We start from the raw sequence: 19,636 nt of genomic DNA on the forward strand, positions 1-19,636 counted from the left end.
AGTAAAACTTAAAAGACCAAAATTTTTGCTCATTGTTTGCAGTTGCAAAATTATATTATATATGTACAGATAAAATAAATTAACAATTGATAAATTGCAATCAGTTCACCAAACTATAGGCATTCGTTATACTGAAATACAAATAAAATGATTGAATTACGCGAAAATATATAATCTACATCATTATGATATATATTTTTCCCATATAAACAACTAGTGCATAGAAACAAACCTTTCTCATTGAAGATATGAACGTCTCGTTTTCAATGCCAGCCTGAAATTCAAAATAGATAAAATCTAAGCATGCATTAGACAATTAATTATTGGTGGCTTCTGCCGAAAAGTTGTTTATGTTTGAAGTCTCCACCGCTAAAAAGCACTGCAAGAATTAATCGTCAAGCAGTGTCAGCAACATCTTGAGATGTCTAGGATTTTAATGAAACCTTTTATAAAGAGAGACATTTCCAAGTTGTGTTTGTACACAATGGACAAGAGGGAGACAATTATTGATAGAGAAAATAGTACAATACTAGGGATATATGGTGAAAAGGTCCGTATGTTGAGTTATTTCTAACAGCTTGACAAATAGGTAGGAACAGCACCAGTTGTTACAGATTACAGAAAATTGCAAATTACAATTCTAGAACACTGCACATAGCAGTATTGAGTATGATTGGGTTGGGTTCGAATCAATCAGGTTTGCACCATTATTGCGATCGTGTTGAAAACTTGAAATTACCCAGATACACAGGTTCACATCCATAAGACCCCCCCTGAAAATTAATAAAACGTCAATATCCCAATTAGTAGGTCGTCCAACTTAGGCCCATTTGAATCAAATAGCTTCTGCAAATTACTAACTAATAAAAATAAAAGTTCTAGATATTCACTAAAATATGGTAGTTAAAAGTTAAAACGTGAATTATACTGTGAAAGCACGAACATAGCATTTTGCCTGCTTTGCCCGAGTCACACGTACCTAATATGGGATACGCATGGGACACTGCTGCACGCATGTCTCAGATTTTTTTTTTTTTTTTTTTTTTTAATTATTGGACACGGCCTATGCCAAAAAAAGAGAGAAAAAAAAATAATCTATAACCTTGAATCTCCATTCTTCATCTTCAGTCTTAACTTTCTCTTTCATTTTTTGTTTTCAGAAAAACTTTTTTTTTTTTTTTTTTTTTCTTTTTTAGAGTTATGTGACAGACTACCTCTTCTTTTCCAATTTGACTTTTAAGTGGCTAGCAGTTAGCCACCTCTCTCTCAAACTCACGCGTCTCTTTATTTTTTTTTTTTACACTTTAAACCCTCACTCACTTACGTCTCTCTTTTTCTTTTCTTTTTTTCAATTCAAATATCGGGATGGCACTCACATAATAGGCTTTAATATACTTGGGACATGGGCTTAAATTATTAAAGGAGGTAAAATATTTTAGATCTCTATCATATATATATTATAGACTCTTAAACTTTAATTAAATAAAATATTCTCGGTTGCTCTTAAATTGATACATGTTTAATATTATATGAAAAATAAATGCTTAATCATATATAAAATATAAATAATGATTATTTAATATACGTATCTCTGCCATATTTGTATCCTAATTTTTCAGAAATTGTCGTATTACTGTGTTGTACCCATACCTAATATCCATATCAGTGCTTCCTAGTTAATAAGTAATCAATCTCTCCGTTTCAATATTAGCTTCACAAAAGTTTTCAATAAGTAAATATACATGCATGTGCACATACCTAAGCACACTACATTAAAAAATGTGATATTATATATATATATATATATATTATATTAACATGTTTGCTTTCGTAGATGGCCCATCTTCAGATATATAACCATTTCTGCACATGATGCTTCATTTCCAGTTGGAAAAATGTTAGGACTATAATTTTTGTTACAACTTATCCACGTAGCAAGTTATAAGTGGTAGAGTAAAAGTGGTGAGTTCATGTGGGTTTACAGTTCCACTACTCACAACTCACCACGTGAATAAGTTATGGGAATGTTGAGATAAAAGTTGTAGTCATAACATTACTCTTCCCAGTTACATCACCCAGAATCCTTGCAACTCTTTCCATACTTGGTAGCGGCATTAATATCAATTCCTTAAGTAAGGTAATAGAACAAAAGTATGTCAGAATCCAAATAAATGCATTAAGTTAATGTAAATTAATAACCACAACAATTACCTTCCACACCAACACCATACTACAAAAAACGCGAGCTTTAGCTGCGCTTTTTTAAGCGGCGTTTACAAAAACGCGGCTATAGATTGGCTTTGAGCTACGCTTGGCAAAAACGCAGCTCAATCAATCGCGTTTACCATATGCAGCCCAAAGATCAGCTCTATAGTTGCGTTTTTTGATGTTTGAGCTGTGTTTTTGTGGGTTGGGCTTAGGCTGTGTTTTAAAAACACGAATCACGAAACTTACAGGTTGTTAGGCTAAATATGTTTTAATACCATGTATCGGAAAAAACATGTACCGAGTTTATTACGTCTAAACCCTCACATGTTATTTATACACACACTCTCTAATCTATTGTATTGCATGGCCCTAGATATATACTCATTACAATATCAAAAATTATTAATTTTTCTTTCAAAAAAATTATTAAAAAAAACCATGAACCCAAATTTCCATACACGCCAAACACTCGAATTTTCTCAGAAGTTCAAATCCCATCAAAATCAACCCAAGAAATATTTTTTTTAAAACAGCAACCCAATTACAAATACACCAATCATAAAGCCACCCAAACAGCACCCATTATCACTGAGTTCAACCACCTAACCTCCAACGACTCGTTACTAATGATACAGTGACAAGTGACAACAAACCTGATTCTAGGCGGTGACTCAGGTTGAGGTTGGTCTTGCTGTCAAAAACCATGCATCCGATCCATACACATGGTGCGAATTGGATGGAAGGACTAGCGGTAACAGCAAATGTGGACAAAGCAAGTAAAACTTAAAAAGACCAAAATTTTTGCTCTTTGTTTGCAGTTGCAAAATTATATTATAAATATACAGATAAAATAACTTAACAGTTGATAAATTGCAATTAGTTCACCAAACTATAGGCATTCGTTATACTGAAATACAAATAAAATGATTGAATTACGCGAAAATATATAATCTACATCATTGCAAATAGAAATGATATATATTTTTCCCATATAAACAACTAGTGCATAGAAACAAACCTTTCTCATTGAAGATATGAACGTCTCGTTTACAACGCCAGCCTGAAATTAAAAATAGATAAAATCTAAGTATGCATTAGAGAATTAATTATTGGTGGCTTCTGCAGAAAACTTGTTTATGTTTGAAGTCTCCACCGCTGAAAAGCACTGCAAGAATTAATCGTCAAAGCTGTCAAAGTATGCAGGTGAGTTCTTCCATTTATTTCGCATGCTGGAAGAAAAGCTGTCAAAGCTGGAGCTTGAACGATGGGCAACGATATCATGGGCAATCTGGTATGCACGCAATAAGTTCTACTTTGACAAAGTCCAGCGGCATCCAAATATGGATTTCGAGGGGGCAAATGGATTTTTGAGCGAGTATCAAAGATTATGTGTTACACAGAGGAGTAACTAGAACAGTGCAAACTTTATGGTGTTTCTCTTTTTAACTATTGTGATCTGCTGTTTGTAGTTATGGCAGACTTGTTTGGATCGTTGTCTTGGCCTCTGTTTTGATATCACGTGGCCAGAGTTGTACTCTGTTTTATACAAATCGTCAAGCAGTGTCAACAACATCTTGTGATGTCCAGGATTTTAATGGAACCTTTTATAAAGAGGGACATTTCCAAATTGTGTTTGTACACAATGGACGAGGGAGACAATTATTGATACAGAAAATAGTACAATACTAGGGATATATGGTCCACATAAAACTTTTTTTTTTTTTTTTTTTTATTTTTATAAGTAACTATGTATTTAGCTTCTTGAATTTTGAATTCCTTAAAGCTTGACAAATAGGTAGGAACAGTACCAGTTGTTACAGATTACAAAAAATTGCAAATTATAATTCTAGAATATTGCACATAGCAATATTGAGTATGATCGGGTTGGGTTCGAACCAATCAGGTTTACATCATTATTGCGATCGTGTTGAAATTATCCAGATACACACGTTCACATCCATAACAATCATCCCCCCGGCCCTCTTAAAACATAAAAAATAGATTAATTAGTAACATGAAAAGTAGTAAAACGTCAAATATCCCAATTAGTAGGAGGTCCAACTTATGCCCATTTGAATCAGATAACTTCAGCAAATTACTAACAAATAAAAAAAATGTTCTAAATATTTACTAAAATACCGTAGTTAAAACGTGAATTGTAATGTGAATTAAAATTTTTTTTTTTTTTGTTTAATAAGTTGGAAAGCACTGACATAGCATTTTGCCTGCTTTACACGTACCTAATATGGGATATGCATGGGACACTGCTGCATGCATGTCCCAGAAATTTTTTTTTTTTTTTTTTTTAATTTTAATTATTGGACACGGCCTATGCCAAAAAAAGAGAGAAAAAAATAATCTATAACCACGAATCTCCGGTCTCCATCTTCAGTCTTAACTTTCTCTTTCATTTTTTGTTTTTAGAAAAACTTCTTTTTTTTTTTTTTTTTTTTTTTTTTTTTTTTTTTTTTTGTGGAGTTATGTGACACACTATCTCTTCTTTTTCAATTTGACTTTTAAGTGGCTTGCAGTTAGCCACTTCTCTCTCAAACTCACATGTCTTTTTATATTTTTTACACTCTCCCCCTCACTTACGTCTCTTTTTTTCTTTTTCTTTTTCTTTTTTTTCAATTCAAATATTACGATGACACTCACATAATAGGCTTTAATATACTTGGGACATGGGCTTAAATTATTAAAGGAGGTAAAATATTTTAGATTTCTATCATATATATATATATATATATAATATTATATGAAAAATAAATGCTTAACCATATATAAAATATAAATAATGATTATTTAATATATGTATTTCTGATATATCTGTATCCTAATTTTTCAGAAATTATTGTATCAGTGTGTTTTACCCATACCCAATATTCGTATCCATGCTTACTAGTTAATAATTAATCAGTCCCTCCATTTCTATTTTAGTTTCACAAAAGGTTTCAAATAAGTAAATATAAATGCATGCACACATACTTGAGCACACTACATTAAAAACTGTGATATTATATATATATATAGGGTTAAGTTTAAGTTACACCTAATATAACTCTAAAAAACGTTATACCACCTAATAACTTCTTATTAAATTCAGACTTTGAAAATCCAACCGTTAAATTACATGTTCTATATGTTCTTAACATGCATGCCAATTTTCATATCAATCAGATATAATTTTTCATTCGATCCATAAACTCATCTTTTATGCATTATCTTAAACTAAAAAAATTTAAATTTAAATAATTGATTGATGACATGACTATTAATCTTTGATCACCTTAAAATTTTACAAGCATGGAGAATATTTGAAAATAATGTAATCTAACGGTGGATTTGTCAAAATTCACATTCCATTAAGAAATATTGAGTGGTATAACATTACTTAGAACTCTAAGTATTACTTGAACCCAACCTCTCTCTCTCTCTCTCTCTCTCTCTCTCTCTCTCTCTCTCTCTCTCTCTCTCTCTCTCTCTCTCTCTCTCTCTCTCTCTCTCTCTCTCTCTCTCTCTCTCTATATATATATATATATATATATATATATTAGATTAACATGGTTACTTTCGTAGATGGCCCATCATCAGATATAAAGCCAATAGCTATATACCAAAGCTTTTGGCTAAAAATACCACTTTTTATAATTACTTTATGAGACAGACCGTTACGGACTATTTATTATTTTTATAAAGATGTATCACATTTATATTTCACCGACAATCAATTATTTAAAAAATAATTGTGAAAGTTGGTGCAGAATTCAAATGTCTTCCTAAAAATAAAATTTGTTTCTTTGATGAATCTGAGCGGTTGAAGGGTAAGTGAAGGTGGGCCTACCGTAGAGTGTTGCATTTAGTTTAATTTTGGCGTTGCTGTAACATCTGGTGGTGGGGAGTGTTGGAGAGTTGGTTAGGGTATCTGTGGAATAGAGAGTACAGAATAAAAAGGGAAGATGATTTGATTGGAAATTTGGAACGTAAGGTAAAGGCAGTACTTGGGGCAGGTTTGAATTACGGTTCGGTTTTTCTCTTTTCTTGCTTCGCTCTTCACTCTTCACTCTTCTCTCCTGTTTGCCCAAACTCGATGCCGTTTTATTACAAGAAAAACATCAATCATCATAATCTACCACACTGTATCCACCATGCCATTGGTTATATAAAGCTTAAGAGCAGAATGATACATTTATTAAGCTCATTAAGCCTTCCCTAATCATTAAATTTATTATCCTATTATTTTAAAATTGCTAGTTCAAACCCTCAGGCATGATACATTTCTTAAGTTCTTCTGCTTTTTGTACTTATTGTTACTTTCATGTTATGAAAGAGCACAATACTTTCTAACATAACCAAATTGAATGAGCACCTTAGTTTTCCACGTCCCTTTTGGAAAAATAGGGTATTTGTCACTATAGCAACACAAAATTCTTTGAGACGCGAATATTCTTGAGAAGAAGCCCTTTTTCTTCATAGATCTACATTACTTAGCACCTTCCAAAATAGAATGTTAGCAAAAGCAATCTGATGGTTTTTAGACCCCTTAAAACACAATTGGATTAACCTAGTTAATTAGCCAAGTTATTATTTAGTCCAAATTCCAAATCTAGGTTATCACAATCAAACAATCATATCATGCAAAGCAGTAGAAAGATAAATAACACAATGATATGATCACCTAGGAAACCAAACCGGTAAAAATCTGGGGAGGATTTAACCTAGCTATCCTCAAGGTAAACCTGAATCCACTATGAAAGAATCGAAGTTTTACAATAGGACTTAGACCGCTAACATCGTATTGCTACCCACCAGTAGAAACTCTAACACGACCACGTGCAAGCTCCGAGACCACGGACTCCTTCTTTCTTGGATTCTCCAACAAGTACAAGCACACCCGCTTGTGTTTTTTTAAGTTCTTATGACAACAACTGAATGATCGTCAAGTTCTTGAACAAATCTCCTTCTTGATAATCCTAAGTTTATGTAAAAGAAAGCTCCTCACGGATCTTACAAGAGATTTACTCAAATAGCAATATGAGCAATACTAAAACGTGGCTAGGGTTTACCTTATATACCTAGGGCAAAAACACAAAATCCTAAACGTTTTAAATAAACTAGGGCTGAGTTGAAATTCTGCAGAAAACACATTCTGCCCGAATTTCGATTGATCGAGCCTAAGCTTCGATCGATCGATCCAGGCCGAATTGCTTTATTAAATCTGCATCAACTTAAATCCAACTTTACATAAATGACACAACTTTGAGCAAGTCTAAACACGACTAAACATCTTGTTTTGATCATGGTTTGCCAATAATACACATTAGAGTTCTAAATACATAAGATCCTAAGTCTTTAGAACCTAACACAATCAATATTGTAAAGTAGGACAAAACCAAAACAGTGCAACTATAAAATTAAAGAGGGCGAGTGACCTAGGAGCTAGGCCTGCTTGAAGTCAACATCTAGCAAGAGAAAGCAAATCTCTAAAAGTTAGCACCGCACAATTAGAAAATTCCTAGAGAAATTTGTTTAATTAATTAACCCGTAATATGTATTCATAAGAGTACAATAGTATACCATGCCCATTTACACTATAAGGACAAAACCCTAATTGTAATTGGCTAAGGAAACTTAATTTTAAGTGACTTGGGAAATCCAATTATTGAATATAAAATAGCCTTTACTCTAGGAAACTAATAATAATCTAGGATAAATTTTTAATTTGGTCCTCCAACTATTGACTAAAGTTCAATTTGATCTCTCAACTATTAATTGTATCAATTTAGTCTCTCGACTTTCAAAATTGAGTCAAGTTCATCCTTAGGCCTCTTGTCTATTTAAATTTTAATGGAATTAATAGTTGAAATTGATTTGATTTTAAAATCTATACACTTTCTATAATGGGAGATTCATGGAAGAAATTGACTTGATTTTGAATGTTGAAGGACTAAATTGGTTCAATTAATAGTTGAGAGACTAAATTGACACAATCGGTAATTGAGAGGCCCAATTGAAATTTACCTTATAGTTGAAAGAACAAATTAGTAATTTAGCCTAAAAATCTAATAACCTAATTAACCACTCATACCTAAAATAAAACATAATTAACCAATACAAATACAATTGACTTCCAAAATTAAAATAACCGTTGGTGTGGGGGCGTCAATCTATTTTTTCCCTCTTTTTCTTTTTCTTTTTTGTGCAAAATACTATTTTGGTCCCTAAACTTTACCAAAAGTTTGATTTTTATCCCTAAACTTTAAGAAGTTCATTTTATGTCCCTAAACTATTAAAAAGTTCATATTTCGCCCTTAAACTATTGGAAATTTTTTATTTATGTCCTTATATTTTACCGAAAGTTTGTTTTTCATTCCTAAAGTATTGAAAAAAGTTCTTATTTCATCCCTATTTTGTCTCTAAACTATTGAATTTATTTTTTTCACAAAGCTGAGGGATGAAAAAAGAACTTTTTAAAGTTTAGGGATGAAAACAAAACTTTTGGCAAAGTTTAGAAACCAAAATAGTGTTTTACATTCTTTTTTTTTTTCTTTTTTTTGAAGATTTGGGTTTTACTAGGAGACAGATTTGGTGGCATCATGATTTTTTTTCCTTGTAATAGATTTGACTGTGACCCATGGGGGATACTTGGAAAACACAATTAAATTTTTTCTTTGATACCAAATTTGATGCATAAAATAAATAAATAAATAAATAACAATAAAATTGAAAAACATAAGCTTAAAGGATAGATGACCAGCACCTAGGCTTACTTAGACACACCCTTGATATAGTAAGTATTTTGGTGTTTGAAGTGTTAAAAATAGTTTTTTAGTGGCTTTACAACATATTTTAGTTTAAATTCTTATAGCTTATCAACCTTCCAATTTTTTTAAAATTAAATTAAAATAAAAAATGCTTCGCACTAATTTTTTTTGGATCCCAGAACATGACTATTCACGTTCTTCTGAAGAACATTGTTATTCATGTTCTTCATGTTCTTACTCAAATAACATGTTTGGTTGCTTAGAAAATTTAAAAATCAAGATTTTCTATTCTTTTCTTGCATTTTCTTAGCAACCAAACCCATAAAATCACCAAAACACTAAAACCGGGCAAAAACCCAGCAATCTGAAACCTCTTGTAAATCAAACCAAAACCTCCAATAAATCGAACCGAGCAAATAAACTCATAAACCCAGCAACGAAACACATAGAACACGCACAAGTATTCACACATATCAAAGCCCACAAATTACAAATAAAAAATTCAAAGCACAAAGATCTTCAACTATATATATTTTTGTAGGGACATGATTATTTAACGGCCCAAGAATAACGTTGGGCTCGCATGTAAAGGGCCCGAACAATATGATTTGTAGAGAGTGGGTTTGGAAAGGCCTGCCTTTGGGCGCTGAGTTTTGGTCTGGTCCCGGTTTCATGAGTAATTATACAAAGATGAGTTTGGACTGCATAGCTGAGCCTTGCATCAATGTAGTTTGAAAGGTTTGGCTCCTCGGAATTAGTCCGAGGAGCATTACATTCTCACCATTCCTCCTTTTTCTTCCTTCTTTCTCCGGGGGCCCCCCCCCCCCCCCCCCCTCTTCTTTTTCTCCTCCTCTTTTCCCTTTTATACTAGTATTCGATTTCCCTTCTTCATCTACGTGTCAGTTTCTCCTTGTTTGGGGCAGTTACTCGTCCTATCAATCTTCACGTCAGAGTGGTTGGGAAAAGCTGGATAGCATGGTATGGGGTATGGGTTTGTCAGGTGCTGGGCTCCACGTTATGGTGTTGGCAGCTTTCTAGCTTGTACTGTTCTTGTACTGAGTTTGTCCTTTTCTTCAGGCGTTTTGTGAGGCGTTGAGCGTGAGGTTGTCCTCAGCTATTTTACTGGGCCATCAAGTGGTTCTCCTCGTACCTCCTCGGCAGTAAGGCTCTTCGACTTGGGCTTTGGGCTCTTAATGTGAAGTGGGCCGGGATTCCAAATTTCAGGCCCCACAATAGCCCCTCGAAATCCTGCTTCCCGACCTTTTAGTTGGTAAGGAGGGTTTTGGTGATGCTGAACCCATCTCGTGACTTGTTCAAGTTCCGTGCCTTACTGCTACTTATGTTCTTCCATTTGCATGGGAGATGTGCCGAATTAAGAGGCATTACTTTATTCTTCATCCGCGCAGTGTCCTTTGTCATTTCAGTATTCAAGGCGCGCCTTTGCGAGGACCTTTAAATCTTGTGGTGGAGGATAGCGTTGGAAATTGTCCCAGGGCTTCCTTGTCTGTAGCATTTCTTGGGAATTTGCTCAAATTAAATTAAATGACACCTCCTTACCCTTTATATAAGTAGGACAGGTGGTTGTTCTCCTGGCACATGAACCCTTCTGCTCTCTTCAGAATCATAACCCTTTTATCCATAACCAGTTCCCATATCTAGTGTCGTCCTCCCTTAGTGCAATATGTTTGATGCTTGGGTGGAGGTGGAGGAACTTCACCCGCCATCGAGGCACCGGACCCTTCCAAGACTTAGAGTGATGTGGTCTGGGCAGGGAAGGCACAGGTTTAAAGTGTCCTCCCGCTTGGATATGGTGGGAACGGTACCCTCCCCTCTTTCAGTCAAAATCCGAAGCAGGTTCTGGTCATACCAGGTTTTTGGTGTGTCAGAAGAAAGAATTTCCGCCATCAGCGCCGTCTGCCTTGTCACAGGCACATTTTTGTGTAGGCTCCTCAACTTCCCGTTCCCGGCACCTTTTCTTCAACGGTGCGGGCCTCAAGTTGGGTTCCCTGCACCTTTTTTTCGGCTGCGCTAGCCCGAAGCCAGGCTTTCTACACCTTTTCTTCAATGGTGTAGGCCCCACGTTGGGTTCTTTGGCTGCCTGAGTTATAGGCATGTAAAAGTGTTGAGGAATGGTTTTCCTTGAACAAAGTCTTGAAACAGCAGCCAACCTCTCCTTTGTACTGCTTCCTCGGCTTTATCTTTATTCTCTTGTATCTCTCTTTTCGCTTATGTAGTTAGCTTTAATATAAGCTTGTTCCAGCTTTTCATTGTACGCTGTACTATTTCTTTGTCTTAATAAAAGAGGAATTTATTTACTTGTTTTGAATATTTTTCTTTTTTGCAACAACTACTTTGTGAATGGGTGTGCTCCATGTGTGTTTTTATTCAATGATACTTAGAGCAGGAAACCTCGAAACATAATCCAACTAATTCTAATTTACTGACATTACCAGGCATAATAACGATAATTCACAGTAAATTAAACTCAGGAAACTAACCGAGATAACAGCTGAATATTCCGTAATACGTGCGAGGAGACCGTCCGAGAACGATAAACTCTAAATAATCCATCCGAGGGGGTAACCGAGCAGTGAGGGACTCTAATTGCGTTCTGACAACGTATGGCACTATATTGCAGTCGCACCAATTCCTCTGGTACCAAGGATCCGAGGGTAGGCTGGGAACCCATGCAGCTTTGGGATTAGCCCACTTATAAATGGGGAACTCTTTCGCGGGGTAGATTCTAAGGGTCATATAATGTCCAGGTTGTGTCCAATCCCCGTATTGTCTCTTCTAAGTACTTGGTTTCCCCATAGGCTTGAATCCGAGGACCATGCAAGGCCTTGGTTCTGTCCAAAACTTGTAGTTTTTTCTGTCTACTTGGTTTCCCCATAGGCTTGAGTCCGAGGATCATGCAAGGCCTAGGTTCTGTCCAAAACTTGTAGTTTTTTCTGTGTACTTGGTTTCCCCATAGGCTTGAGTCCGAAGACTATGCAAGGCCTTGGTTCTGTCCAAAACTTGTAGTTTTTTCTTTGTGTACTTGGTTTCCCCATAGGCTTGAGTCCGAGGACCATGCAAGGCCTTGGTTCTGTCCAAAAATTTTCTGTCCAAAAGTTGTAGTTTTTTCTGTGTGTACTTGGTTTCCCCATAGGCTTGAGTCCAAGGACCATGCAAGGCATTAGTTCTGTCCAAAACTTATAGTTTTTTCTGTATACTTGGTTTCCCCATAGGCTTGAGTCCGAGGACCATGCAAGGCCTTGGTTCTGTCCAAAACTTGTAATTTTTTCTTTGTACTTGGTTTCCCCATAGGCTTGAATCCGAGGACCATGCAAGGCCTTGGTTCTGTCCAAAACTTGTAGTTTTTTCTTTGTACTTGGTTTCCCTATAGGCTTGAGTCCGAGGACCATGCAAGGCCTTAGTTCTGGCCTTGGTTCTGTCCAAAACTTGTAGTTTTTTCTTTGTGTACTTGGTTTCCCCATAGGCTTGAATCCGAGGACCATGCAAGGCCTTGGTTCTGTCCAAAACTTGTAGTTTTTTCTGTGTGTACTTATTTGTTTTTCGAAGGCCAGCCCCTAGACCATGGCGGGGAGAGTTGGCTTGAGACCGGAAGCCCCTAGAGCTGCCCGCGTCGTTGGCACTGCAGGGCGTAGCCCCTAGCAGAGGTTTATGTCGGAGCAACAACTACATATCGCCGGAGATGGAGGAAACCCCGCGAACCTCTACTTGCTAGAGTGTTGACTCAACCGCCACCTGTGCCAACGCGCAAGCCTTCCCACAGACGGCGCCAATTGTAGGGACACGATTATTTAACGGCCCAAGAATAACGTTGGGCTCGCATGTAAAGGGCTCGAACAATATGATTTGTAGAGAGTGGGTTTGGAAAGGCCTGCCTTTGGGCACTGGGTTTCGGTCTGGTCCCGGTTTCATGAGTAATTATACAAAGATGAGTTTGGACTGCATAGCTGAGACTTGCATCAATGTAGTTTGAAAGGTTTAGCTCCTCAGAATTAGTCCGAGGAGCATTACATTCTCACCATTCCTCCTTTTTCTTCCTTCTTTCTCCGGGGGCCCTCCCCCCCCCCCCCCCCCGCTCTTTTTCTCCTCCTCTTTTCCCTTTTATACTAGTATTCGATTTCCCTCCTTCATCTACGTGTCAGTTTCTCCTTGTTTGGGGTAGTTACTCGTCCTATCAATCTTCACGTCAGAGTGGTTGGGAAAAACTGGATAGCATGGTATGGGGTATGGGCTTGTCAGGTGCTGGGCTCCACGTTATGGTGTTGGCAGCTTTCTAGCTTGTACTGTTCTTGTACTGAATTTGTCCTTTTCTTCAGGCATTTTGTGAGGCGTTGAGCGTGAGGTTGTCCTCGGCTATTTTATTAGGCCATCAAGTGGTTCTCCTCGTACCTCCTCGGCAATAGGGCTCCTCGGCTTGGGTTTTGGGCTCTTAATGTGAAGTGGGCCGGGATTCCAAATTTCAGGCCCCACAATTTTCAATTTCCCAGTATAAACCGATTCTTTCAAATGAAAACCTAAAGCCTAGCCAATTCTTTCAATTTCTTGGTTTCAAACAAATCCAAATGAAAACTCAATAGCAAAAACCCAACGAATATATTATTTCAATTTCCTAGTACAAAAAATTTCATATGAAACTGAGAAGCCAAATACATATGAACATATCATACCACCAATCAACAAAAATAACAAAGTCAAGGTGGACAAATAAAATGTGTCCGCCACCACCGATCAATCACCAATAACAAATCCAACTAACAATTCACCATTAGACCTAACCGACCACCACTTCACAACCACCACTAGGGGTGTTCACGGTGCGGTTTTGGGTTATTTTTAGCACCGCACTTTGCGGTACGGTTTAGCTAAAACCATAACTACACCGCAACTTGTTTTTGTGGTCACATGTGTGATGCAATATGGTGTGGTGCGGTTTAGAGTTTAGCCAAAACCATAATCGCACCGCACCTCATTTTTGCGGTCACATATTCAATACTATGTATAAGATGCGGTTTGAAGTTGGTATATTTTTCAAATTTCTTTTCCTACTAAGTCCAAAACTAATTTTTCTCTTTTTTTGGGCCAAGTTTTAAATTATTGAGCTAGTTTTTCTTTATTTTGGATTGGCTTTTCTAGTCAACACTTGCTAGGGTTATTAAACTTTTTTTTTTTTTGAAAACTAGGGTTATTAAACTATTAATAATATATTTAATATTAAAAATAAATAAATATATTAATATATAGAGAGGGTGCAATGCGGTGCGGTTTATGCGGTTTTCTTATTATAAAACTGCAAACCGCACTGCACCATGTGGTGTGCTGCGGTGCGGTGCAGTGCAGTGTATTATTACTTATGATGCGGTGCGGTTATGCCATTTTGCGGGCAGTTTTGGTACTATTTTTGCGGTTTTTACAGTTTGGTGACCACCCCTAACCACCACCACCGATCTCAGCCTCTCTTTCTTCTCTAAATTTAGATCAAAGCCAAATTGCAAACAACGTTAACTACCACCGATCTTAGTCCCTCTCTATCTCTAAACCCATATCAAAGCCATATCCCAATGACCACAACCTCAGAGAGAGAGAGAGAGAGAGAGAGAGAGAGAGAGAGAGAGAGAGAGAGAGAGAGAGAGAGAGAGAGAGAGAGAGAGAGAGAGAGAGAGAGAGAGAGAGAGAGAGAGGAAAATGAAAAATGACCACAGTGCTAAATGACCAAAGTGTGTGGCACTGTGGTTATTGATAAATTTAATTTTTGTGATGTTGTGTTTGGTAGTCAAGAAAGTTTTTAAAAAAAAGTTGAAAAAGTTGGTACAAATTTTTTTCTTAGTCTTTAAAACTAAAAAAGGTAAAAACAAAAAAATTAATTGATTTTTTAAAATTAAAATTAAAATTGAGGAATTAATTTTTTTAATTAAAATGTTGACTGGAATTTTTTAAATATCAAATAAAATTTATTTTAATGGTCACGTCAGCATCATATCTACCACTAATACATTCTATCTTTCCCGTAAGATGGTTCCATTAATAAGATGACAGTGGAGTCTAAATTAAAAATTATTCTCAATTTTTAAAGATCAAAATAAGAGTTTCAAAAAAGGATCAAAAGAAAAATGTCCTAAATATCCATTTGGATATAACTTATTTTAGGTGAAATTGAAAACTAAAAACTGAAATCACTATAGCAAAATAATTTTTAAATATATGAAAAGCCTACTGTTCATAAGACTAAACAGTGCACCAAATGCTGATTTAAAAAAAAAAAAAAAATGGAAAGAAACGCAAAACGTGCGTTTGAAAGCGCGTACACATAGGGTCTGTTTGGATTGAACTTATTGTTGCTGAAACTGAAAACTGAAAACACGGTAGCAAAATAATTTTTAAATGTGTGAAAAGTACTGTGGGATCCATTTTTAATATTTTTAAATGCGTGAATAGTGCTGCTACAGTATATAAAAAGTGACGAAACAGTATATGAATAGTAAAAATTGTCTCTGAACAGTAAAATCTGTCTCTCCTTAAACGCATGAAAAAAAAAAAAAAAAAAAAAAAAAAAAAAAAGGGGAAAAACGTGGACGCAGGATTCAACAAACACGGAATAGGGGAAAAACGTGGACGCAGGATTCAGCAAACACGGAATCCAAACCCACCCATAATCAGAAAAATATATTTTTACCTTTCAGTATATGACAGCTCTTTCCTCGGGTAAATTGCCGCATGGCACCCTCTTGTCGCTTTTATTAAATTTGTGATATCATATAGGTGACTTTAAAAACTTTATCGCTGACAGACATTAAAGCGCAACTTTTAAAAAAAAAAAAATTTTAATGAGATTAAAGCGCAGCTATAATAGAGCAACATCCAATTATGGCATTCTATAGAGAATCTAAACTAACTGTCAACAAAACAAAAAGCTTTTTGTTTTATAAGTATTCTAAACTAACAGTGAACAAAACAAAAGGCAACTGTCTACCTACATAAATCTGTTTTTTCAGATTCTCAAAATAAAAAAAATAAAAAAAATTTATAATCCCTTCACTTCACGATTCAGAATGTTAATTATTATCTTTCTAACTTCTAAAAATACTTCTAATTTAATTAACTTATTTTTATTTTTAAAACATAAAAAGTGATGTTAAAACTGTAAATGGATAAGATTTAAAACTAAAAAAACCTATCCCATGTTCTATAAAAATTCCCAGGGTCTCATGTACACAACCAAAATTACTCCAAGTTTCTATAAATAAATAAAATAAAATAAAATAACTACCCCATGTTCTATATATATATATATATATATATATTTATAAAAAGTTTACAAGACACTTATTATTAAATTCCATAAATAATAAAAAAAAAGACACTTATTATTAAATAATATAAAATAAAATAAATAAATAAAAACATATATAAGACACTTTCCTAATGACCGTCCCGTTTGAATGAAGACAGGCCTATATTTGAGACTCTCAAAGAACAACGTCAACATCTCAAAAGAAAGAGTGAGCTGAGGAGAGATCAGATCGCTCGTCGACTGGTGGTTGCAGCAGTCGGCAAAAAAAAAAAAAAATCACGTGATACATTTTTGGAGTTGAAAATTTGGTCACTAGAACACCACGTTCTCATCTAAATTCTAAAGAGCAAAGACAATTTGTTGTTGTTGTTGTTGTTTTTTTCTTTTTTTTGGAAATAGTCAGTAATAACGCGTCACACGTAAAAAAAAAAAAACATGTATAAGACCCTTTCGGCTTTCCTAAGTTCCATGCATTTGAATTAAGTCAGGCTTAAATATTTGAAGCTCTCAAAGAACAACGTCAAGTTCACAAAAGAAAGAGTGAGCTGAGACAGCTAGAGTAAAAGACATGAATTTCCAGAACAAAGAATGTCTGTTGAACTTTATTGGCTTTCTGTTTCTTGTTGCACAGTGTCTTTCCATGGTCGAAGCAGAGGTCCATTACTATGAATTTGTTGTAAGTACTTACCATATTATATATAGTTGTCTTTTTATCTGCACTTACTATAATAGCAAAGTGTTTTCCTGTTTTGGAATGATTCTAAGATATTGCACAGTTTACTATATAAGATTTATAAGCTGACATAATACTTATACTAATCACATGAAAAAATGCTGATATTTATTTATTATGTTGTTGAAATTTATCAACTATGTTCATCATTACGTCAGTTTGTAACATTTTGTAGTAAAGTTTGAAATAATTTTAACATTTTACTTCCCAATATTGTGGGTTTGAATGGATAAGCTTATCACTTGGATTGGAGAACAATAGCCTGATTTTTTTTTTGTTACATTAATTTAATTATCAATATATGCTTCTTATTTCGCAGCTTGCGGAGAAAAACTTCACGAAACTGTGTAACACAACAAGTAAGTTAGTTGTAAATGGCAGTATTCCAGGGCCAGTAATACGGGTACACAAAGGGGACACAGTATATGTCAATGTTCACAATCAAGGTTATTATGGGGTGACCATTCATTGGTAAGCTCAATCACTCTTCATAAACACGCGCACGTGTACACACACATATATATTAAAACGGTTTTTTAACATGAGTTCTATGAACTCACATTCAAAAAAAAATAAAAAAAATAAAACATAACTAATGCAAGCAAAAATATTTTCATTACTCTATCTCTTACATAAGTACTGCTCAACAAGATTCACATCTTTGGATAATTTTATGGTTCTTATAGGCATGGTGTAAAGCAACCAAGAAATCCTTGGTCAGATGGCCCAGAATACATCACGCAATGTCCTATTGAACCAGGATCAAACTTCACATATGAGGTCATATTTTCCACTGAGGAAGGAACACTCTGGTGGCACGCACATAGTGATTGGACACGAGTCTATGTTCATGGTGCCATTGTTATCTTGCCTACTATTGGAACAACTTATCCATTTCCCAAACCGGATGATGAGAATATAATCATTCTTGGTATGCTTATATTTTTAAATCTCTCAATCCCACTAGATTTTAATAAATAAATAAAATAAAATAAAAAAACTTTCACGTCTGTTCAATAAAGAGTCAACATCATTTTGCCATTATGGAAAAGATATGAATGTGATGCTAGTGATGTGAGTTAAAAGTGTGTATATAGTTATTAAATTTATATCTAACCTATATGTTTAGTCCAACATGCTCAATAAAAATGGCCCAAGTCCAACATATCATATCAATCTAACATTATCTATGACTTAAAAAATAAAAATTAAATATAAGAACGGAAAAATAAAAATAGAAAGTAAAATTTGAAAATTGAAACAGGTAAGATCCACATGATTACCTTGGAAATAGAAGAGAGTTGATGTGGACAATAACTCTACTTCTTATCCCAGCCACAACTTTTAACTTTCAACCATTTCTTATTTTTTATTGTTTTTTCTTTTCCTTAATTTTTCTCCTTCATCTTCTTCTCCACTTATTCATCGGTTCTTTGTTTCTTCCATAAAATGACGATTTGTCCAACCAAGCTTTAGTTCTGCTCAGCCCAACTAAAGCAGTGCCGCTAGTTCCACCACCACGCCTCTGTTAACCTCTAGTTCATGGTTTGTTTTTCTGTTTTTTATTTTATTTTTGGTTTAAATGAAAAAATTGCAGAATGAACCATTTCGGGCAGAAATACATTTTTCAATCAGAATGGCCAAAATCGGCCAAAATGGCTGGTACCTTCTGAAATGGTCCGGTATTTAGAGCGAGACAAAACAAGGGGTGTTTTCAGTACGGTAGTGAGTTTCGGAATGGAAAATACTGGCCCTACCGGTCGGTACGAAGTTATTAAATATGATTTTTGTTTTTGTTTTTTGTTTTTTTTTTTTAAAATAAGTTATCTTATAATTTATTATACTATTTTTATAACAAAAATCTTAGCTTTACATGTTGTGCATTCATAATGTGATTTAAAGTAGTTTTTGTTCTATTATTTTAATATCTTTTTTTTTTTGGTTCATTAAATTTAGAAGTTTTTTAGGTGTTGTAGTTTGACTCCCTCCAATACAATCCACCATGTAGCTTTGGGAAATTGTAACTATTTACAATGAATTGTATTGACTAATAAATCAAATTATTAAATTTATCTTGAAGAACATAAAGTACAACACATGAGGAATTAGACTTAAATTTTGTCCATTATTAATTTTTTAAAATTAATACGTGATTGTTGATTAAACAATGTATGGCACGAGACTAATTCTAATATGTTAAAAATTCATGTTCAAATGAATGAAAAGTAAAATGAAACTTGATTGTCGAGAGCTCTCTTATTGGATGCATGAACCTACTGTAAGCCTTCTCATATGTCCAAAAATCATGTGTCATATCTCTACAGTCCCCACGCCTTTATCTTTTCCTCTATATATACCTGCCTGTGTTGGTCAATGAATGAATAATATTATGCTAGTGTATTTCTGATTAAGTTTTGTTGAAAATGCAGGTTCATTGTACAGTGGAAACTTAACAGCCGAATTGGATTACGCCCTAATATATGGCGATGATCTGCCACACTCTATTGGTTACACCATAAACGGCGAACCAGGTGATTTGGGTCCATGCTCCAAAGGTATGATAGTATATTATATTTTAGATTTTATAGCTCAGAAATACTTTGAATTAAGATCTTCTTGAGTTCTTTAATT

At 34.8% G+C, this 19,636-nt stretch overlaps 1 protein-coding gene across 3 annotated transcripts in view; it reads left to right on the forward strand.

The window, feature by feature from the left end:
• Positions 1-19,636, forward strand: part of LOC126713003 (laccase-14-like) — a 38,712-nt gene that overhangs the window by 9,447 nt on the left and 9,629 nt on the right. For 2 of the 3 annotated variants that reach the window (XM_050412592.1, XM_050412593.1), the window contains exons 2-4: positions 17,325-17,476; positions 17,692-17,936; positions 19,435-19,560. In XM_050412592.1, the coding sequence (XP_050268549.1) occupies positions 17,325-17,476; positions 17,692-17,936; positions 19,435-19,560 (523 nt within the window). Of the gene's footprint in view, positions 1-16,726; positions 16,949-17,324; positions 17,477-17,691; positions 17,937-19,434; positions 19,561-19,636 lie in introns of those variants that run through there. The other variant, XM_050412591.1, reaches the window with a different exon arrangement.

This window comes from Quercus robur, chromosome 2 (genome assembly GCF_932294415.1).
Source record: "Quercus robur chromosome 2, dhQueRobu3.1, whole genome shotgun sequence".
Lineage (NCBI taxonomy): Eukaryota > Viridiplantae > Streptophyta > Magnoliopsida > Fagales > Fagaceae > Quercus > Quercus robur.